The sequence below is a fragment of the Momordica charantia genome (genome assembly GCF_013281855.1).
Source record: "Momordica charantia cultivar OHB3-1 chromosome 7 unlocalized genomic scaffold, Mcharantia_2.0 BLBB01000007.1, whole genome shotgun sequence".
NCBI lineage: Eukaryota > Viridiplantae > Streptophyta > Magnoliopsida > Cucurbitales > Cucurbitaceae > Momordica > Momordica charantia.
This window is the reverse complement of record NW_028275165.1, coordinates 18,059,806-18,081,155: the sequence shown is the minus strand read 5'-3', so window position 1 is coordinate 18,081,155 and position 21,350 is coordinate 18,059,806. Positions and strand designations below refer to the sequence as shown.

Below are 21,350 nucleotides of genomic sequence, written 5' to 3'. Positions count from 1 at the left end.
TTTAGAGATAATTAAATTGAAAGTCCAAAGTTAGGGTTTAATTTTCTTTTTCTTTTTCTTTTTAATCAATAACACTTCACTAGTATTAAAAAAAAAAAATAATAATAAAATAACACTCCACTCAAATTCTAAGTTAAAATCATCTTGCCAATTAAGAAGTTGAGTAAAAAGTTCAACATTGAATTTTTATAAAATTAATGGCCAAATATGCTAGGAGGCTGCAAAGATGCTCAATGGGCTACATCTTTGATAGCAAGGAGGTAATTTGTCTGCAGGGCGATTCAGATAGTAGTTTTGTAAGATAAGTATTTATATTTACCAAATATTAATAACATTAATCAGTAATATGTGAAATACTAATTATCTGACAATTGTGAAGAAAAAAAAAAGACAAATAAATTTATAACACGCCATTAGTTAATACTTAATGGTTTAGATCCTATTTCAAACTAAATAATATGAACATCCTCGGTGGGTTAATTTTTTAAAAAGTTGTTAGATTTATATTAAAATAATGTTTTCATTTAAAATAGAATTTATGAAAGTTAGAAAAATAAATAGTTTAGGCATTATTTGATAAGTATTGTTTTTAGTTTTATGTTTTTAAAAATTAAGTTCGTAAAGATTACTTACACATGTTTATTTGTTGGTTTTGCATATATTTTTTAAAATCTAAACTAAAACTTTAAAACTACAAAGAAAAATAAAAAGTAATTTTTGTTTTTGGAATTTGAAGTTCAAGCGTGTTTTTAAGAAAAGTTAAAATATACCTAAGGAAATTAGGAGCAAACTAAGTTAACTTTTAAAAAATAGAAAATTAAAAATGAAATAGTAAACAAAATTAATTTAATTTGAATTGTCAATTCTTTTTTATCTTTATTTTAAATTTTTGTTTGAAAGTAGTTGCCAATGTTTAATCAAAGTAGTTGTCAAATGTTAAATTAAAGCAATTTATTTATTACAGAAACAAAGCTGAAGAGAAAGAGCAGTTGAGTAGAATTTTACTTAAAAAACAAATGCTTTTTCTTGACTTTAATTTCAGAGAATGAAGAGATTTACACGAATCTTGTCCCCATTTTGCCCAATTTCTCCCAACTGATTTTCTTAGCAAACTCATCAGCAAAAAAACCAGTGCTGGGTCCAGGAGCCCCTTTCGATTTTGAAAATCATCGCCATCTTTAGCTGCGGAATTCTCTGGGATTGCTTCTGATTTCTGCCGGTAATGGCGGTTGGGAAAGCAGCTGCGGCTTCGATGTAGAATATCTGCAAGACCAAGAGTATTTGTAGAAGAAGAAGAAGAAAATGGAGGTCCAGCAGCCCTGGAGGCTCAGATTCTCGTTCAAGAATGCGACCATAGCTATGTGCTTGCTGAACCTGGTGGCTGCTTTTTTCCTGCTTCAGGGCTTTCTGTCTGCTGCCTCTTCCCGCAACAGACCCTCATCAACAAATCCAAGTTTGGGTTCGTCTCCTCCTTCTTCAATTGTTTTTCTGCTCTTCTTTGGGAGTTTTTGATTCTGGGTCTTGTCAATTTCTGCAAATTCCTTGTGAAGAGTCAGAATTTTTTATTGGGGCTTTATTGGAAGTTTGTGATTTTTTGAACTGAATATTGCTTGATTGTTTAGTTGAGGGCTGGCTGAGGTATTCTGTACCACAAGGAAACAAGAAATTGCATATTTGAGGACTTGAAATGGTCATCTGCAAACCCATTTAGCCAAAATTTAGGAATCATCAATGATGACAGAGGTGGACTTGAACGCAAAAAAATAGACCCTTCCTAGATGTTATTGCAATCCCTACAGAATTGTAAATTGGTTATCATGAATAAAAAATTTCGCAGCTCTGATATGTGTACAAGTTTGAGATGGATCAGACATCCATGTTATTGAAATTTTGGGTTTCCTAAAAGTCCAGAATCTGTCGGATCAAATGTCATAAGGACCTGGGCCAACATCAGCTTAGCTTAGTGTTAATCGGCACCTGTCTCTGACTAAGAGGAATCCTCACCCCTACTCAAGAAAAGAAAAAAAAAAAAGTCATAAGGACCTGGGATTATCTGTTATAAACAGAAAGCATAGTTTGATTATCTTTTATTACAGAGATCGCCTCCCACGGTAGAGTGAAGATGATCATCAAAATGGCAGTAATAGATTTGGTTCAGACTCTGTTTGGGATTTTCTGTTTTTAGATCTACTTGGGATGACAGGTTGAGACCTCACATGACTGTGATAGAAACTAATCTCTTCTTTTCATTTCAAGAAAAAAAAATTAAGAGAAGGGTATTTGGAAGACTTTAAGCTCTCCTCCAATTATATTCTAAAAATTTAAGATAAAAACTCCCTAATAGATAACTCTCACATCTCTCCATGCGTTTAGCAATCAATTGGCAGAAGGGAAAAGCTTTGGTCCCATGGTGGTGGTCCATTGCCTTGCCTTGTGCAAAAGCTTAAGCTTTCAAATTTCCATAGCAATTGTTAGAGGAGGCTCGCGCCAGAGAGAGCAGCTCGAAGTTGGAGGAGACTCTCCATCACCCTCTGTCTAGGGATAGGGGCCGTTTGTGGCAGACGAGATTCTTTGTCATTCTATGAAGTTTGTGGGTTGAGAGAAACAGCAGGATTTAAAGGGGTGGAGAGATCTTTGGAGGAGGTGCGGGCTCTTGCTTGGTTTCACATGTCCCTTTGAGCATCAGTGTCCAAAATTTTTTGTAATTACTCCTTAAGATTAGTCTGGCTAGATTGGAGCCCATTCTTTTAGTTTGGCTCCTTTTGTTGAGCTATTTTTTTGTATGCCCTTTCTATTCTTTCATTTTTCTCGATGAAAGCTCCATTTTTCATTAAAAAAATAAGAAAAAAAGAACTCACGGTGATTATTATGTCTTTACGATCTATATCAGACCTAAGTAATTTGCCATTCTTTTTTAATATAATAGACACTTCCATAGTATAACCAGATCATTTTCATCACATATTTGTGGAAAATCCATAAGGTGGTTGTAATAAGTGCTTTTGTTCAAAAGTCAAGTGATCCTCTTAGCATACAATGTGGGTGGATATTAACTTCTGAATTATTGGGATAAATTTGACCACTGTCAAATTCTTCACTCATATTATTCTTCATTTTTGGCAATTGAGAATGAATTATGATAGTTCATTCATGCGAACCCTTTCTTATTACACAAGTTCGTCGCTCTCGACTTGGTAATACTGAATATCTTGTACACTTGGTTCATATAGTAGTTTTTAATTTAACGCGATTATTTCGTCTCATGTAACTTATTGATCTGAACTTTGCTGTGGAAAAAAGACTTTCATCTGAATTTGGTTTAAAGCCCACCTTTGCTTTTGCTCCTTACTTCATGATTCTTACTCGCTGTCTGACTGGCTTGCTAACTTGGGATATATTATGTGAAAATTCATACTGCAGGTCAACTCAAATATATCAGGGAATCGGAAGAGATTCGATTCGCCATGCAACCTTTGGAACTGATTAAAAGGGTAAGCACTTTTCATAATCTCCGAGCTAATTCTGAAGCCAGATATTTTTCTACGAAAGGGCAAAATAGTGAGAAAACTTTAAAGTCTCTTGAATAAATGTCAATGTCTCAATTTCGTGTGGTTAGATGTACATGCATAGGCGGGTTTGTTTGGGTTGGGATCAGCCACGACGATATGATAGTTCAAAGAAAATAATAATCGAACCTCTCATCCAAAAAGAAGACAAAAGAACCAACACAAAAATTGACTAAACCCAAATCAACAGCCACACATATATTTTAAGTTGCAGAAACGTGAAGATAATGACTTCATTCAATCAACCGACCAAGATCATTTAGTAATTTGGTCTTTCTTTCTTCATTTTATTCAGGTAAGGGAAATTGAACGGGAAGCACACTATGAAACAGAAGTTGTACAAGAGAAAGACTCCAAGCAAAATGCTGCCATCGATCTTTCTAAAAGGTTGAAAGACTTCCGTTCTCTCAATGATGCTTCCAGCTTAAAAGGTACCGTATTTTCAGCTCTGCACTACTTCAGTTTCATAAAATATAAACCCAAGATTTAATTGGTCAGTTCTGTTTGATTCTTAGTTGCCAATTAAATATGACATAATTGATTAAGACATATATCATTGACCAACTCAAAAAAACTGTCACTTGTTAGTCTCAGTTTTGTGATTGGTTTTGTTGGTTATAATCGAGTCGAACCGAGATTATTACATGAACAAATGATTTGTGACACAGCTCTGGAGGAATGGAGGAAAAGGAAGATGGAAAGAGCAAGACTGCGTGAAATGGAGAAAAATGGAACACTGAGCTCTCCTTCTCAGCCTCGAAAACACAACTCATAAATCTGTACCTTAAAGTCTATGAACCTTCGTTAATCATTGTCCCTTACTTACTTCCCTTGTATTGTATATTAAACTTGTCTCTCTGATTCTAAAGTAAAAAAAAGATGAAAGCATTATACCTCTTCTTTAGTCTTTTAATAGTTAACTGCATGCCCTTTTTACAGTAATAAAGTTTTGAGTGATTCATAAGCTCAAAACTGATATATATATATAGTGAAAATTTTCTTTTATGAGCAATATTTGATGGTATTTATAATATTTTACATGTCACATTATTACAAAGTAAAATAATATTAAATCTAGGTGGAGATCAAAGACAGCAAAGAGGGGGAGATAGGAGGATATAATTCACATGGTTAAAAGGGATTTCTTTCTAATGTTGGAAGAAACAAGCAAAATATACTATTTTTCGCTCTATATTTTTAACTTTGGAGCCTTTTGAATCAATGTACTTTCAAAACCTTTATTTTGATTCTTGATAACGTTTGTTCATTTTAGTTCTTATATTTTCATTAGACCTGTTTAATCTTTTAAGTAGTAAAATTTTAACACAAAATTTACCTTAAAAACCTTTCAATAAAAAAACTATAGCTACATCTAAAAAAATTTAGAGAATGAAATGTCACGTTAAACGAATGCACCAAAGTAGACACGTTTTGAAAGTACAAAATGAAAATGAACCGAAATTGAAAATACATGGATAAAATGGTATCAAAATAGTATTTAACTCTATATCATCGTAGCTAACAACTTTTGTTAGAACAAAATTACAATATTATCGTCCGTGAATATTCGGACCGGCCATCTTAATTAACAAAACCATATCTAATCTAGTCTTCACAAGTCATAAACCAGGGAAGATCTCTGTTTGTGCTGCCGCCAAGGCTTGAGAAGTACACAACAAAAGCACTTGTGAGCCCCACAGGATGAACCATCTGCAAAGCCAGGCCCACACTCCACCGTCTGATCAACTTCGAGATTCAGAGAGAGAGAGAGATCTAGAGAGAGAACTTCATGGACAGGCATTGACAGGTGTCCCGCCACGTGTACCTATGAGGAAGCCATGCAAAACAGTTGGTTCACACGTGTCACCCTCTACAAACCCTTACCTCTCCTATATATCTTCCATTACTCACAAACTCTAGCAATTAAAGCTTCACTTTTCTTATCTTATCTGTTTTTCTGTTTGTTTTCTAGAGAGAGAAAGAGGAGAGAGAGAGAGAGATGGCTCAAACCATGGGAAGGAACATGGCAGCTCCACTGCTGTTTCTCAACTTGATTATGTATTTCATTCTCATAGGTTTTGCTAGTTGGTGTCTTAATAGATACATCAATGGCACTACCTACCATCCTAGTAAGTACTCCAATGCTTTCAAAATCAAAACTTTTGGCTCTATTTTGTATAAGGGTATTTTTGGTTTTTCCTATTGTTATATGTTTATTGGAAGTTTTGTAATTGGAAAAAAGAACCCCCTAATTTGGTTAAAGCTTCCACACCTTAAAAGATGAAAGTGAACAAACCCTACAAAAGTGCATATCTTGTAGTTTAAGAAAATATTTACAAAAAGAAAAATTGTAAGTATGTATAAAACTAATCCAAATTCCAAACCCTTTTCATTTTTTTTCTCTCTTTAGAATTGATTAAACTAAACGAAAAGTTAAATCAGATTTTGGACTTTTTTTTTTTGACAAATTACAGCAAATTGGTATATGGGTCATTTGCAAATTTTTGTAAACCTACAAAATTGTATAGTTTTCAGGGTAATTTTTTGCTCTTGTTTCATCTTTAGTTCATAAGTGGATAATTTTGTTTTGGACTGAAAGGTATGGGAGGCAACGGAGCGACGCCGTTTTTCTTGACATTCGCAATGCTGACGGCGGTTCTCGGCGTAGCGTCGAAACTCGCCGGCCTCTACCATATCAGAGCCTGGAGAAGCGACAGCCTCGCCGGCGCCGGCTCAGCTTCCATCATCACCTGGGCTGTAACTGTTCTAGCTTTTGGGTATGTTTATCTCTCTCTCCCTCTCCTCTCAATTTTCACACATTTCTCTTAGAGAGAGAAACTCAGGCACTGGTTTTTTTCAGGTTGGCCTGCAAGGAAATCAGCATAGGAGGGCATAGAGGGTGGAGGCTGAGAGTGGTGGAAGCTTTCATTATAATATTGGCAGTCACTCAGCTGCTGTATATTTTGCTGCTCCACGCTGGAATCTTCAGCCGCGAGTACGGCCCGGGGTATCGGGAGACAGACTACGGCATGGGAGGAGGGACGGCCGCCGGCGAGGTTCCGAAGGGAACCGCCGGGACCAGGGTGGTTTAGGACACAAGGCTGTGTATTATATCAGTGGGGTTTAGGGTTTAGGACCTCTTGTTTCGTTTTTCTGTTTTATCTTTTCTAAGAATATGGTTTTTGGGTTCTGTAATATCCTCCAAATGCTTCAATGTAGGGATCAATTTGCTTACAAGTTTCTAGCTATTTTATATTTGGATGGTTTAATAAGGATGTAAATGTAATGGTTCAATATTTCCTACGTTTCAGTCAACAGAACAGATATATGTAAAAAGATTCAGTCAACAGACGAATCCATCCATCATCAGAGTCTGAAGTTCAAATCTGACGAAAGTGATTCCAAGTCAACTTTTAATTCGTATCAGGTGATAAATCAAATCACTAACGGTAACTAAAAGAAACAACTAGAATTTATGCATATAACTTGATCTCAAGGTCCCCTATTTTAAGAAAAAATCCAATTAAAAGAAATCAATCTTCCAAATCCAGAATCACCCTCCTCTACTTAGACGAAGCTTAAATTCTCAGACAATGCTAAAGTTCTATATTTATTGAATCTTTACACGGACTGGTTAAGGAGCTAAGATGAGTTTCAAAACTGATTAATTTTGAGCTATATAAACTTGTGTACAAATCTTACAAATTTCCAACAACACATAGCTGATTTTGATTGCGGAACTGGGTTGGAGGTTTTGATGGAAAAAAAAGATTTCCCAAACATACATTACCCAGAAGAAATTAAGCATATGACTAAAGAAACATCATGAACGAATTTTTTTTTCTTGAAGCTAAGAAGCAAAACTGGGGCAAGTAACTGCAGAGACTAAACTTACTATTCTTCACATTATGCGGTGCCTTCGTTAATGAAACCTTCCTTGCGACCTTCAAAACCAGGGCGCATAAGTTTCTTCTCCCTCTTTGCAATCCGCCTCATCTTCTTATCGTGGATTTTGTGAGCTATGTTTTTTGATCTCTTCTGTTGCCTTTCTGCTTTCATCTTCTGGGTGGTTTCAATCCTCTCTTTCCATTTCTCAACATTCTTCAGCTGCTGTTTCTTTTCCTTCCGCAAGCTCTTCATCAGGAGCTTTGGATCATCGTGAACTTTATCACCCGCAGCTCTACTTGTTGCTGCTTTCCAAGAATGCTTCTTCGAGATCGTCTCACCTTTCTCGGGATCTTTCTTCGCTTCCTCTAATCTTTTTGCATTTTCGAGCTCCTTCAACTTTGAGAGCCTTCTCTTCTTTTTCTTCCCATTCTCTTCTTCAGTTCCGAGTTTTACATGACTAAACGCCAGTTTTTTGGAAGCCTCAACTACACTCCTCTCCACTTCACTTGTTGAGCGGGTGGTGGAGGTTGCTGATTTCTTTTCCTCAGGTTCAACTTCTCTCTTGCGTTTCTTCTGAACAAGTTCCCACCTCTCATTTCGTTCATTCCTCTTCTTTTCCCTATTTGAACATCCTGTGTTTCTATTTGCCCGGAACTCCTCAAGTTTTCGATGAAGGCGTTGTCGAAGTTCTTCATATGTCACTGACCGTTCGTCATCATCCAACCCAGATGTCATTGGCTTAACATCCTTTTCTTCATCATCACTTTCGTTTTTCAACTTTTCCTTTTCTAAGCTTTGCTTAAGCAAATCAAGGGTTGATTTAGAATACTTCTCTGGATCCATACGATCTCGTCGAGCTTTCTTAAGGTTTTCCTTTGATTCCTTCTTAGCCAAAACCTTCTCGGTCTTGCTTAAGCCCTGAAACCAGGGCTTGTCTTTCTCATCGTTAGGTAAATAGAACCTTGCAGGAATGAGCTCGACTAGCTTGTCGAAGAACAGTGCATGCTGATGGATGATGGACTTCAAATCAGCGCCGGAATTAGAATCTCCAACGGTCTTCTGCTTTTTCTTCTTCTTCATCTGCAGGAACTCGATAAATAAGCAAGGAGGAGCAGGAATAAGATTTTTTAAGAAAAAGTGAAATATCTCAAATCAATTATTCTTCGTTTTCACTTCCCTTCTTCACTTGCAGCAAACCAAGTAAGCAATATGGAATAATGGGTACAGAACTCAAATAAGTCTAAAAGTTGCATTAAAAAATTTTGAATAGAAAAATTTGCACATTCCTTCAAATTCTTGTAGTTCAAATATCTATTCAAAAAGTAAAGAATTCCTTTCCAACCTAGTCTTAGATATGGGTGTATATCTGTGAACAGACGAGGCAGAAGGGAGAATAGAACGAAAAGAAGAGATAGAGGGAGCTGCGAGTTGAAACCAGAGCATTGAACAAATGGGCGCAAAAGGGATCAAGATTAACTTCTGCGTATGCTTGATTGTCGATTTACCACGTCCACTCCTGTTAGAACTTCAAATCATACATGGAAATCAGAAAAACTCAAGTTTTTGACCTCATGAGTTGAAATCGAAAAGATCGAAAGTCGGAGATGACATCGAGATACATTCGCTTCCTTGATGCTCCTTCGACGCTTGCTGATAGATAAACGGTTCTTCGGTCTGAGGGAGAGAGCTCTCCGATGGTCTGAATGGCATTTTTAAGGACAAGATGCTAACTTATTTGGGTTAGTTTAGATTGGTTCGATCAGTTAGTTCAACTCACTGGAATAGAGTTCGAAGAATGGTCTCGGTAAACACAGAACATCAAGGTTTCTCAAGCTGGCAAATCAATTCTCCACAATACCAACACTTCAAATATAAACGAATAAGAACTACAGTGAGATATTGCCTATTATCACCGCGGCAATGTAAAGAAATTAGAAAAAAGTTGCCAAATGCAACTACCCAAAAAATTCAAATTTTATCCCAAAAACAATCCATTTAAGAAATTTGGAAGAGTTAGGTATCGAATAGCTACATTGTACAGAGTTCCTAAACCAGATAAATAGTGAGATTCAGAATTATCTTTCCAAGAACTGGATGGAAATCCAAACACCACTGAATAAATTTAAAAAAAAAAAAGACTGAAACTCCTCCTATCCTCAGAATCCAAGAAAGTCTAAGATCTACGTAATGCAGAAGGGCTATTCTGCCATTAAAGATAGAAAAAAGGAAGAAGATAATACCTTCATTTGGGAAGAGGAAGCGACTTCCGCTTCAGTATTTGGCGGAGCCATGCGCATAACCCAGAAAATTAGGGCAGAAAAATGGAAGAAGCGTTGTTTCTATCTTTTATACTTTTTTATTGAGGAGGAATCTTTATTTTTAAATGAAGGTGTTGGGCTTGGTACAAGGCGCCCCATTTTAAATATTGGGCTGGGCTTTTGTGGTTTGTGAGGCAACCAAAACACATAATGTAGAAATTGGAGTTTTAAATGCAGTTTGGTAAAGTTTCATTATTTGTTTACTTTGTTTATTGTTTCTCCTTCTCAATTTTTGAGAAATAGTATTGAATAATTTTTTTTGGTCATTTTGTAGAAATGTTACTAAACGAACTTGTAAATTGGTCATTAGAAAGCATCCTTTCACTAAGCTTTACTTTAGCTTTCGATGACTATGATATTTTTAAAAATTTATAAACATCACTGTTTAAATTTCTTGTTATTAGTATTTATTCACACGAAATTTCCTGAGAAATTATATTTCGTGGAGTTGAACTTTTATTTTTGTAGTATGTGTTGTATAGTGGATTTAATATCTAATCTTTATCTTCTGATTCCTTCTCTCGAGCTTGATGTGAAAATTAAGATGCTTGTTCTTGAATTTAGATCGAAGTTCTATGTTATTCGAAAGTCTTCAAGTAGTCTTCGAATCTTCAAGTTTGCAGAGAGTGTTTAATTTTGTGTGAATTCTCTCAATTATGAAATTCTAAACCTTGAAAATGAATGAGGTCTCCTCTATTTATGGAGGTTTTCATAGGCTAGTGAGCCATTGCACTTGAATGATTTTGGACCAAACCCAATTCTTTAAATGGATTTATTTAAATTTAAATATTAATCCAATTTATTTCATGATAAATTAGGTTTTTGGCGGAACCAAATCGATTCCAAGCCCAATACTCATATGACCTAATTACATGTTTTAATTGTTAAATTATCTTTAATTTTTGGTTCCACAGTATTATGTATATAATAATATATTTTGTTGAGATTTTCTAATATTTTGTTCTTCCATACAATAGAAATATCAACTCACCTCTCATGATGGTGAGTTGGATATTCAGTTAAAAAATATCACTTAAAATGGAGAATGGAAATTCAAAGAAATAATGATCAGCTGATCACCTTTTTTCTTCACCTCAACTTTTTGGAGTTCTAACACAGCATGAGCTGCAAAGTTGTGAGACAAAATGTTCAATTTTGGTTTTCACCTCAACTTTTTTCTTGTTTTTTTTTTCTTCAATAGTGTTGCAATATTTTTAACCTAGGTTATAAATCTCATGTCTTATCAAATTAAAATTAGAATGGTAAATGTAGAAATTATATTTTGTGAGTAGATTCAATCCCTAGTTTTCAAAACTTCAAAGAATGTTGATGTTCGAATTTCAAGGATGTGTGAAAACGAGGGGAACTCATAGGCTTTAGTGAGCTTTGAGTGGGTGATTTGGATCCAGCTGGCTATATTTTATTTGGTTATGAGCTCAATTTTATTTTTAAATATTTGAGCTTGAGTTATTTTGGACGGAATATTTAGGTGAATTTAGACTCATTCAAATCTACAACAATGATTTTGTGGTAATTTAGGTTTCAGACTAAAATAATTTGTGAATTAATTTGATTATGGACCCAATTTTATATGATCAAATTCAATTAATTAAATCCAATCCAAATAGCCCAAGACATGTTACATTATTTGGAAATTGTAATTTTTTTTAATTAAATACCCTAAAATATGTGGTTGATATCTTAATTAAAATTTTTAAATTAACCAATTTAGTTTTAAAATTCAATATACTTATTTTTTAAACTGGCCAAATTTTTAAAAATAACCTCTAAAACCGAAACATACCTCTTATTATCAAATGTCTAAAGTTTTAGAATTTTAAAAAAGTATATTGAAATTGAATGTGATTCAATTTGAATTCTTTCATTTGTCAAAAAAAAAAAAATTTGAATTCTTTCCTTCTTGAAATTGAGAGAGATAGATTTAAAATTGAAATTTGAAAAAAAAAAATTGAAATTGGATGAGATTATTGAATTTGACTTATTTCCTTCTTGAAATTGAGAGGAATAGAGAGATTAAAATTGAAATAAGGTAAAAAAAAATTGAAATTGAATGGAATTCAATTTGAATTCTTTCCTTCTTGAAATTGAGAGAGATTTAAAATTAAAATTTGAAAAAAAAATGAAATTGGATGAGATTGAATTGACTTATTTCCTTCTTGAAATTGAGAGGGATGGAGAGATTAATTGAAATAAGGTTAAAAAAAAGTATTGAAATTGAATGGAATTCCATTTGAATTTTTTCCTTCTTGAAATTGAAAGAGATTTAAAATTTAAATTTGGAAAAAAAAAAATTGAAATTGGATGAGATTGAATTTGACTTATTTCCTTCTTGAAATTGAGAGGATGGAGAGATTAATTGAAATAAGGTAAAAAAAATATTGAAATTGAATGGCATTCAATTTGACTCCTTTCCTTCTTGAAATTGAGAGGGATAGATTTAAAATTGAAATTTGGAAAAAAAAATTTTAATTGGATAAGGTTCAATTTGACTTATTTCCTTTTTGAGAGATTTTTCTACGTCGGCCATGAGGACGAAGAAAGACGTCATCGTCGATGACGATGAGGATGACAGGCCACCGATTATAAGATTGTGTTGTTGTTGTTTTTCTCGTTTTTTTTTTTTCATTTTCATTTTTTGTTTCTGTCATTTTCTAGGTAAAAATGAGTATTTAAAATCTATGACTAAATTTATCATAGTTAAAATTTGAGAGAAGAAATGAATATTCGTTATATTAGTGTAAAAGAAAAATGAGAAAGCAGTAAAAGCTTACTAAAATGGTTTGTTTTATAAAGAAACAAGAAATAGAGAATAAAAATAAAAAAAATTAAAATGTTACCAAACATGTCTTGAAATTGTAGTAATAACTAGTACTCTAAAATGGTCGACTAGACTTGTTGACCTAGAGTAGGGATTAGGGACGACGGTCGGTCTTGGAGTGGTCATACCCATGGTAGTTGACCTGAGTTGGTTGTTTGGGGTGGTTGACCTAGGTTGGTCTGCTTGTGTTGGTTGGCTCATTAGATGGTTGGGCCTAAGATGGTCAAGCTTGAGACTCCTAAGGTTGGTGGCTCGAGCTGGTCGACCCATCCAAGTCGTCAACCCATGGTGTTCATCCGTGTTGGTTGACTTGGATTGGTAAACTCGTGTTGGTAGCTAGGATGGTCGATCCAAGATGGTCACTCGTTACCCTTAGAAGTTCGTCGAGTTTAAACTCCCTTACAATTTTTTTTTGCACTATTTCGCTCATTGTGCTTAAGAAAAAATAAAAAAATACATACGAATCAACTATATAAAAATGTTAATATCCATTATATAAAAAGAATGTTGGAAATATTCAAATTGCTCCCCTCAAATTCGCTTCTCCTACCCCTCTAACCCATCTAAAAAAATGTCGAAGAAAACTGAAAATAAGTGAAAATAACTACCCTTTCCAGATTCCATACAAATCCTACTCTATTTGAAACTCTAAAATTATTTTTAAAATTAATTTCGTAATTTTACTTGAATTAATAGTGAAGTTCTTATCATACTTGAATTTTAGTCGATCATGTTCAAATTTTTATTTTAAATTCATATTTCGTAATTTTATCTAAAATTTAAAACTCAATTATGTATTGATTTAATACTTTTTTATTTTTAAATTTTCAGTTAAATATATTTCATAAATGCTAAAAATAAATTAAAATATAAAATCAAACATACTAACAAATAGCATACCCATTTCAAAAAAAATAAATAAATACATAAATAAAAAAAACAAAAAGCATACCTACTTACAACACAAATTATACCTATAATAATAAATCATACTCATAATAATAAATTATATTCATATTAAAATTAAATATGAATGTAAATTTTCACATAATAAAAAATCATGTACGAAAATAACATCATAATAATAAAAAATCATAATTAAAATATAAAACAACCAACAACTAATTTTAAAGAACTTAAAAATTAAATCACAAATCTAATAAAATATTGATTCTCCTAGTTTCCAGCACAATTCCTATAAATATTCATTTTAGTTTCAATTTTCAGAATAAAAAAAAACGTACCCAAAGTAAGAAGCAGTGTTTGCACCAAAAAATTCAAAGAAGCATCTGTTTTCAGAATCAAAATCACAAATAATAATAATAATAATAATAAATAAATTAAATTACATTAAATTAAAATAAAATAAAATCATTCCTATAAAATTTCATTCTAGTTTCATCTGTTTTCAAACTCTCCTGTTTTTTCTAATTTTTTACGAAAAATACCTAAAATTTTCAAAAAGTCCCATTTAGAAGTGTGGGAGAAGAAAATAAAATTATTTTTAAAAATTAGAATTTCAATATTTCAAAGATGATACTTTTCTAATAAGTATTTAGTTAATTAAATTAAAGTTTGTTTTCCTAAAAAAAAATCAAAATTAAAAAAATTAAAGTTTGTTTGATGAACTTATCTCATAATTTGTTTTATATTAAATATTAAGTGTTACTATAATTTTTTTTAGTCGGAAAATTATCGATTTAGTAATTAATTTTAAAATAAAAAATAAATGTAATAATAAATAATATAAATTATATCAAAAATAATTATTTACCAGCATAATTAAAATGGAGAAGTCTTTTTTTTCCCATGAAAGTGAAAGTTTGCATGAATGCTCTCTCACAAATTATTTGGTTTTTCCAATAAAAATTAGTTTCTTTTGTTCATGGTGCTGAAGAAAAAATAAGTCAAACGATATAAAAATGGATATCAATTATAAATAAAAGTTTGAGATTTCATACAAATCCTACTCAATTTGCAAATCTCTAAAATTATTTTTAAAATTAGTTTTAGGTTTAGAACATTTTAAAAAATAGTTTTATTTCTAGTGGTTATTTAAAAACCAAAATCCATGTTTTTTTCACTTAATTTATTTTAAAAATTGTAGATTTTGTTTCTTAATTCTGAAATCATAACAATTTAAAATAATAATAATAATAACAACAAATTAATTGAAATAGAGAAGTCAAAGGAGTAAACCTAGTGGGGTTTGGCAACTTGTTTTTAAATTACAAAAATGACTTTCTTTTTGGTCTAATTTTGCAATTAATTATAGCTTTTGTTGATCTTCTTTCCCTATGAAAGTGAAAGTTTGCACGAATGCTCCCTAACCAATTATTATGTTTTCGAATTAGTTGCCTTAAATATTAGCTTTTTTTCATTCATTGTGCTCAAGAAAAAATTAAAAAAAAAACATTAATTATTTGATATCATGTTCGAGTCAACGACATAAAATTGTGATATCGATTATAAAAAGAATATTGGTAGGTATATTTATTGACGAGTTTGTAAAGTGTAAGTGAAGTATCATTTTAAAAAAATAAATTTCTAATAAGTATTTAGTTAATTAAATTAAAATTTGTTTGACCAGCTTATCTGATAATTTTATTGGCATCTATCTCTGATTAAGGTCATGCGTTCAAATCTCCAACCCCACTTATTATTTAAAAAAAAATGATAATAATGCTACTTATGAATATAACGTGTTAATATAGGATACTTGGTTGTATCGAGTTGAAATAAATTAGAAAATAAAATTTTGTTTTTAGAACTAAAAAATGTGGAATATGAAAATTTAAAAAATACAAATTTTGGCATCTAAGATTAAAAGGAAAAAAAAGGTAGGAAAAAAATCATCAAAATTAATTAGTCATGATATTCCACAACTTTTTACCTTCCTTGATAGCAATGGTCAACTCCATTTACAAAGTCTCCCAATCTACAATTTGGCAATCCCATGTGATTTGTGTTCTCAACCTAACTTAAAATTATTAATTAATTTTGTTCACATTAGTTGGTCTTTATAATTTATCAAAAGTAACTATATTTTAAAGAATTCTGACCACGATCTTTACTGGCATGTTAAGAATCCTAATTGGCAATGAGAGAAGTAATACATATCTATTACAAACCTTTGTTAAATTAGCATGATATCAAATAACGAAAACACTAATTGATTGGCACATAAATAGAAAACGTGATACGTCTTCAAATATGATAGAAACAAACCAACGATGAATTTAAAATTGTAAGGACAAAATTGAAACTAAACCCCATCAAATGCCATAAAAACAGCTAATTTGAACATAGCTAAGTGGGTTAAGACATTTATATTCGACTAGAAGGATATGAATTCGAATTCTCAACCCCCACATATTTGTACTAAAAGAATTGCCGGACTTCGATTTTAATAATATAATAAAGTTTAATGCTTATTTTAACCCTACAACATCTCGTAATTTTGATCCTAATCAACTAGGAAAAGACAATTTAATACAAAGTTTTTATGTAATAAAATATGACCAGATTAAAAGAATTCAAGGATTTCTCCTTTTTAATTAATTAAGCAAAAGAATGCTTAGCTGTTAATCAATATCAACTTTTTTGCTACATTCTTCTTATTCTTCTTCCCTTTATTAGGCAAATTAATCCATTTGTTCTTCATTGTCCGTACTAAAAGGTTGATCAATAATGTCCTTGCATATATTAGAGATATAATATATACTTTTGTAATTTTTAGAAAAAATAATTCTCTAAATTATTGGCTTGTTCATCTTAATGAGTTTTCTAGACTACAACAACTAACTCAAAAGATTGAAATAAAGATAGAAATCTCTTATGATTACAATTTTATTATTTTAGTCTCTCTACTTTTGGTTTTTGTACGTTTATTTTACGTATCTGCTTTGGTCTCGGTATTTTTAAAAAGCGACAAATTTGGTCCATCATAGCTACATTTCATAGCTACATTTCAAAAAATTTAACGGATGGACAAAAATTTGACATTTTAAAAATGCAAAAGTTGAAAATACAGAAACTAAAATAAACGTTTCGAAACTACAGTCACTAAAAACTATAATACTCAAATAGTATTTAAACCCTAATTAAACTTGTGTCTTTTTTTATATTTTTATTTTAAAAAAGTATTTTTTGAATTCTCAACCAAAATTTTTAGGAACAGCAGATCGAAAATAAAGATGTTATCAAACAAACCGTGAGGTTCAAACTCATGACCTCTTTAGTCAGAGATATGTATTTTAACCAATTGAGCTATGCTCGATTTTGACGGACGCTATTAGATTTTAATCTTTAATGTTAATGTAGGGATCTAGAGCATATAAATTATAAATATTAAAATAGGACAAGGTTGGTGAAATTCCATATAGTATTGGTTTTGTGCATAACACGTTTGCTACAGACAATTTCCAAGCAACTCCAAAGTAATCTCTTGGGAATATTATTATATTTCTTTTCTTTTGAGCAGTTAGTTTTTTAATGAAATGCAACTTCATTTAATTCAAAGCTAGGGACCCTTTAGGGAATAGGGATTTGATTTTGACCAAAGATATTTTGAAAATGATAAAGTTAAAATTAATAGTTTCAAATCTCATAGGGTCATATTCAACCCACTTTAGCTCAAATAAATAGAAATAATAATTTAAATGATCCGTTATAAGTTCAAATTTCTCATCTTAAACTTGAAAAAAAAAAAAAGAGTTACAAATATGGTAGCATGATAAAAAGAGTTATATCACATTCATAGTAACTCATTTCAAATTTAGTAAAAAAAAAAGAAAAAAAAAACTAACAATTTTCCAGAAATAAAATACTATTTCATGAAGAAAAAAGAATAAAGAAATTATCCATTTTCCTCTCTCATAAACTGAAATGAGAAAATGCCACGTGCCCAAATGAATTTATTTTAATGTCTCAAAATACTCAAAATGGCATGAAAAAATATCATAATTAAATGAAAATATAATGAAGATTGCACATGTCATCTCCCCTAGAGCAAACAGTTGGTGAAATCTCATTGGATATCCAGTAATTTTCATGTTAAAAAGTTCATCCACTCACAAACTAATATTATTTTTTAATTACTCAAAATTTTATTGTCTAAATTAAAAATGTAGGGAGGGGGTTTACGTGGCCCTATGATGTTTTTTTTTTTAATAAAAATCCTTTTCTTTTCATTTATTAGTATTATTATTGGACTTTTCATGTCACCTAATGCTTTGGCATCTCCAAGGTTTGTCCTTTCCTTTTGTGTATTATTGGCATCAGTTCAACTTCTTTAAAACCATTTTTAGATCAGTTATAGCTGTCGTCTGCCCACTAATGGGCGAGAGAACTTGTTTAACGTCTCATGCGAGAAATAGTATACAAGAATGTAATTCTAATAAAAGCCTAAAATTGAATGGTTCGTGTGGTTGATATAAGCTAAATTAACATATTTGAAAGTCTTTGAGAGTCCATGTCATCTTGATTAAACTCACACGACTATCGAACTCTGACATTTAGTTGTATAAAAAAACTCATAGGATTTTGAATCTTAAACGGGTACCTTGATTGAGCACATAACTTCTTATTTTTCACGGACCTCAATGACTACTAGGCCAACTCCGGAAAAGTTCTCATAGAAACAAAAGGAGTGCTGAAAGTTATTCGCTTGAGTCTCAACCGATCGCCAATGAATGAAAACAAAAACAAGAAAGCTGTCTTAGAAACAGTACAGTCTTCAAAATGATCGCCAATTAATGAAAACAAAAACAAGAAAACTGTCTTAGAAACAGTACAAAGTCTTCAAAATGCTTCTAAAGTTAAAGGTTGATCTAAGAAGAATGATAGAACCATTTCTGAACTTGAAAAATCTATGGATTTTTCTGATAAAGATATTGCAATCTCTTTCAACTTCTAAGGCCAAAACCATTTTCCAGGGTTAAAAAATTTGGAGAGAATCTATATATAATCTAGATGACTCCAAGCTCATCACTTTATAATATTTTTCTAAAAGCAAGATGAAAAAACTGGTTATAATAATCAAATGGGTTGTTTTTTTAATATGAAGAATAAGATTAGACCTTCCCAAAAAGGAGATGAAGTTTAGAAAAAGGGGAAAAGAGCAATACATAATAAAATATTTATAAAGATCTTTATGTCATTTTATAATGTTGTTTCAAAGATGATGATGATCACTATAACTTGAACAGTAGAAAGGATCGGAAGAACTAAAAAACGACGAGTTACTATATAAATATGGGGAAATATTAACTCGATATGTCATAGAAATCTGTAAGAGAGAGAGAACTGAGATCCTTTGCATAATATTTAGAGGCATAAATTAGAGAGAGAGGAAGAGCTAAGCTAAAGTTTTAGAAGATAATGATGATGATGGGTGGCCATTTTGGTTGGGGCAAAGTAGAGGAAGAGGGATGGAGGAAAGGGCCTTGGACTGCTGAAGAAGACAGGCTGCTGATTGAGTATGTGAGAGTTCATGGTGAAGGAAGGTGGAACTCTGTGGCTCACCTTGCAGGTATTTTTTATAAAGTTACCTAAAAAACAACCCCTCGTTCGTTTAGATTCAGTACCCGAAAATTTGACCGACTTAGGATAAGTTCTCCCGTTTATGCCTCATAAAAAGGACTAGCAGGTTGATGAATCGTTAATATCTCGCATGGTAGGGAGTTTTGTTTACTCCTTTAAATTAAGCATCTGTTTCCTCTCTTTCCTATGCTTTAGATTGAGTATTTATTTCCCTCTCCTTTCTGCACTTTTTTTCTTTGGCATTTTCCTTGATTTGGGTCCTCATTTTTCTCTCTTTTTCTTTCATTTTCCTAAGCTTTTGAGCCAAACATGTGCCTATTTCTCATGAGTTCTCTTGGTGCATTTCAGGATTGAAAAGGAATGGCAAGAGTTGTAGGTTGAGATGGGTAAACTACCTGAGGCCGGACCTAAAGAGAGGACAAATAACCCCACATGAAGAGAGCATAATTCAAGAGCTTCATGCTAGATGGGGAAACAGGTAACTCCCTTTTTAAATCTCTCTAAATCTCTCTTTCTTAAGGGTGTAACCAAAGTCCAAAGTTTAACAAGAGTCCTCTAAAGAAGTTAAATTCATGTAGACGATCCGTCAAAGTTGACAATATCATACTTGAAGATGAAGGGAAAGTCTCATCAAACATTTATCCATCACTTTCTTCATTAAAAGTAGCTAAAAAACGACCCTTATATTTTGTAACACTATAGGTGGTCTACAATTGCTAGAAGCTTGCCAGGAAGAACTGATAATGAAATCAAGAATTATTGGAGGACCCATTTCAAGAAAAAGGTAAAAGTACCTTCCAACTTCAGCGAAAAGCCAAATACTCGCTTCCTAAGAAAGCATCAATATCAACAGCAACAACAAAGACAACAACAATATCGGGAGCTCCTACTACGACAACAACAACAACGAGAACTCCTACAACAGCAGCAGCAACAACAACTGAACCAACAACTTCATATGAAAACAGAACATGTAAATAGTTCTCAGACTCAAACAAGGCAAGAATCTTGTATGGGCTTGATGAGTAACTTCAATTCCCAAATAACTGACCATCATGACCAGCCAGGAAGCCTCCTGCTGTCTGTGCCCGAGGCAACTTCCATGGAGGAATTATGGGATGGGTTTCTGTGGAACTTTGAGGATTTTCAAGGCAATTTCACACTAAGTTCTGCATTAGGCAAAGCTAATGGACACAATCTAGTCAAACCCTTTTGTTGACTTCTTGGAGTTGTCACTGTAAAAGTGCTGAAGATAAATCCAAATCTTGCCTTAAACTTTATTTTGTGAACTATTATTATACTTTTAGGTAATAAAAAGGGGAAGCAGATTTGCTATTGTCCAAAAGTTCATTTAAGGCATTATTTTGCAGATGTTTCTTTTGTTTTTTTAACAAAATATATACAAATAAAGGAGATCTGAATCTTGAATAAGGAAAACTAAAATCAACTAGATTTTGCAAGTGACCACTAGTGATAGTAAAAGTTGCTAATCAACCTATCACATGAACTTTGTCCTTTCCATATTAGGATAAGACGATGCTGACTCTTTAAACAATACATTAATATTTTGACATTAATTATCGACCAAAACTTGATCAGGATGGAATCAAAAGATAGAAACTGTTTTCACATACGAAATGAGTTGTCCGACAACTTGGGGATACATAGAAGTCATGTCTTCAATGGGACTTAGAAATGATGGTACTTTTACACCCACTTATTATTAGTTTATGTTATTGTCACTTCATTTAATTTTAGTGATGTTTGACTTTTCTATTTCTTATCTTTAGTACAAAGGAAGTATGTCATGTTTTATCACTATGTTTTAGTAAGAGAACCTTAGATTAGGATAAGAAAGTGATATTATTTGGAGCCTCAAGCTCTCATTTTTATATGTATTGTCTTTGTTCGATTTTAAAGTCAAATGTTCAAGTATTTTTATGGAGCTTTATTATGATAATTTTACAGGTTAATTTGGTTGACTCTCTGTAATTTATAAACTGATTAATGGCCAAATTTAATTTAATTTTGAGAAGGTATTAATGGTAGGAATTGAAAGAGGATTTAGATGGAAAAAGATCATTGTGTCGTGGACGAAGCCACTACCTTGAAAGCAATCTTGACAAAACCTCGATGTTATATCGTGTGTTCGTCGATTACTCCTCAAGATTAACACAGGCGTGCAGAGTCGAATGT

The 21,350-nt window shown here is 32.2% G+C and overlaps 4 protein-coding genes across 5 annotated transcripts; 3 read left to right on the top strand and 1 right to left on the bottom strand.

Moving 5' to 3' along the window:
- The first annotated feature begins 1,014 nt into the window (after positions 1-1,014).
- Positions 1,015-4,462, top strand: LOC111009555 (uncharacterized). The gene is made up of 4 exons (XM_022282670.2): positions 1,015-1,459; positions 3,421-3,491; positions 3,862-3,997; positions 4,235-4,462. Exons 1-4 carry the CDS (start codon positions 1,303-1,305, stop codon positions 4,339-4,341), a joined length of 471 nt encoding a protein of 156 aa, XP_022138362.1. The 5' UTR covers positions 1,015-1,302; the 3' UTR covers positions 4,342-4,462.
- A 555-nt stretch (positions 4,463-5,017) lies between these two features.
- On the bottom strand, positions 5,018-9,824 carry LOC111009704 (uncharacterized). Of its 2 annotated transcripts, XM_022282890.2 has the most exons (3): positions 9,695-9,824; positions 7,462-8,534; positions 5,018-5,391 (listed from the first exon to the last, which is right to left on the bottom strand). In XM_022282890.2, the coding sequence occupies exons 1-2, from the start codon at positions 9,749-9,751 to the stop codon at positions 7,473-7,475; spliced, it is 1,119 nt and encodes a 372-aa protein (XP_022138582.1). In that variant the 5' UTR covers positions 9,752-9,824; the 3' UTR covers positions 5,018-5,391; positions 7,462-7,472. The 2 variants fall into 2 exon arrangements, with proteins under 2 accessions (XP_022138582.1, XP_022138581.1); XM_022282889.2 differs by lacking the exon at positions 5,018-5,391 and having other exon boundaries at positions 7,215-8,534; positions 9,695-9,823.
- LOC111009705 (AWPM-19-like family protein) lies at positions 5,479-6,869 on the top strand. Its single transcript, XM_022282891.2, has 3 exons — positions 5,479-5,695; positions 6,166-6,343; positions 6,427-6,869. The coding sequence occupies exons 1-3, from the start codon at positions 5,566-5,568 to the stop codon at positions 6,656-6,658; spliced, it is 540 nt and encodes a 179-aa protein (XP_022138583.1). The 5' UTR covers positions 5,479-5,565; the 3' UTR covers positions 6,659-6,869.
- Positions 9,825-17,808: 7,984 nt separating the features above from the next.
- LOC111009621 (uncharacterized) lies at positions 17,809-20,373 on the top strand. The gene is made up of 3 exons (XM_022282761.2): positions 17,809-19,143; positions 19,503-19,632; positions 19,857-20,373. The coding sequence occupies exons 1-3, from the start codon at positions 18,993-18,995 to the stop codon at positions 20,371-20,373; spliced, it is 798 nt and encodes a 265-aa protein (XP_022138453.1). The 5' UTR covers positions 17,809-18,992.
- Positions 20,374-21,350: the final 977 nt, after the last annotated feature.

What these genes read in the sequence shown, in the direction of transcription:
- LOC111009555 (XM_022282670.2), top strand. Translation starts at nt 1,303, where the DNA reads ATGGAGGTCCAGCAGCCCTGGAGGCTCAGATTCTCGTTCAAGAATGCG. An exon ending in ATCAACAAATCCAAGTTTGG is followed by an intron (nt 1,460 to 3,420) that starts GTTCGTCTCCTC and finishes TTCATACTGCAG; the next exon opens with GTCAACTCAAATATATCAGG. An exon ending in TGATGCTTCCAGCTTAAAAG is followed by an intron (nt 3,998 to 4,234) that starts GTACCGTATTTT and finishes TTTGTGACACAG; the next exon opens with CTCTGGAGGAATGGAGGAAA.
- LOC111009705 (XM_022282891.2), top strand. Translation starts at nt 5,566, where the DNA reads ATGGCTCAAACCATGGGAAGGAACATGGCAGCTCCACTGCTGTTTCTC. An exon ending in TGGCACTACCTACCATCCTA is followed by an intron (nt 5,696 to 6,165) that starts GTAAGTACTCCA and finishes TTGGACTGAAAG; the next exon opens with GTATGGGAGGCAACGGAGCG. An exon ending in GTAACTGTTCTAGCTTTTGG is followed by an intron (nt 6,344 to 6,426) that starts GTATGTTTATCT and finishes GGTTTTTTTCAG; the next exon opens with GTTGGCCTGCAAGGAAATCA.
- LOC111009704 (XM_022282890.2), bottom strand. Translation starts at nt 9,751, where the DNA reads ATGCGCATGGCTCCGCCAAATACTGAAGCGGAAGTCGCTTCCTCTTCC. An exon ending in CTTCCTCTTCCCAAATGAAG is followed by an intron (nt 8,535 to 9,694) that starts GTATTATCTTCT and finishes GAGTTCCTGCAG; the next exon opens with ATGAAGAAGAAGAAAAAGCA.
- LOC111009621 (XM_022282761.2), top strand. Translation starts at nt 18,993, where the DNA reads ATGATGATGATGGGTGGCCATTTTGGTTGGGGCAAAGTAGAGGAAGAG. An exon ending in CTCTGTGGCTCACCTTGCAG is followed by an intron (nt 19,144 to 19,502) that starts GTATTTTTTATA and finishes GGTGCATTTCAG; the next exon opens with GATTGAAAAGGAATGGCAAG. An exon ending in CATGCTAGATGGGGAAACAG is followed by an intron (nt 19,633 to 19,856) that starts GTAACTCCCTTT and finishes GTAACACTATAG; the next exon opens with GTGGTCTACAATTGCTAGAA.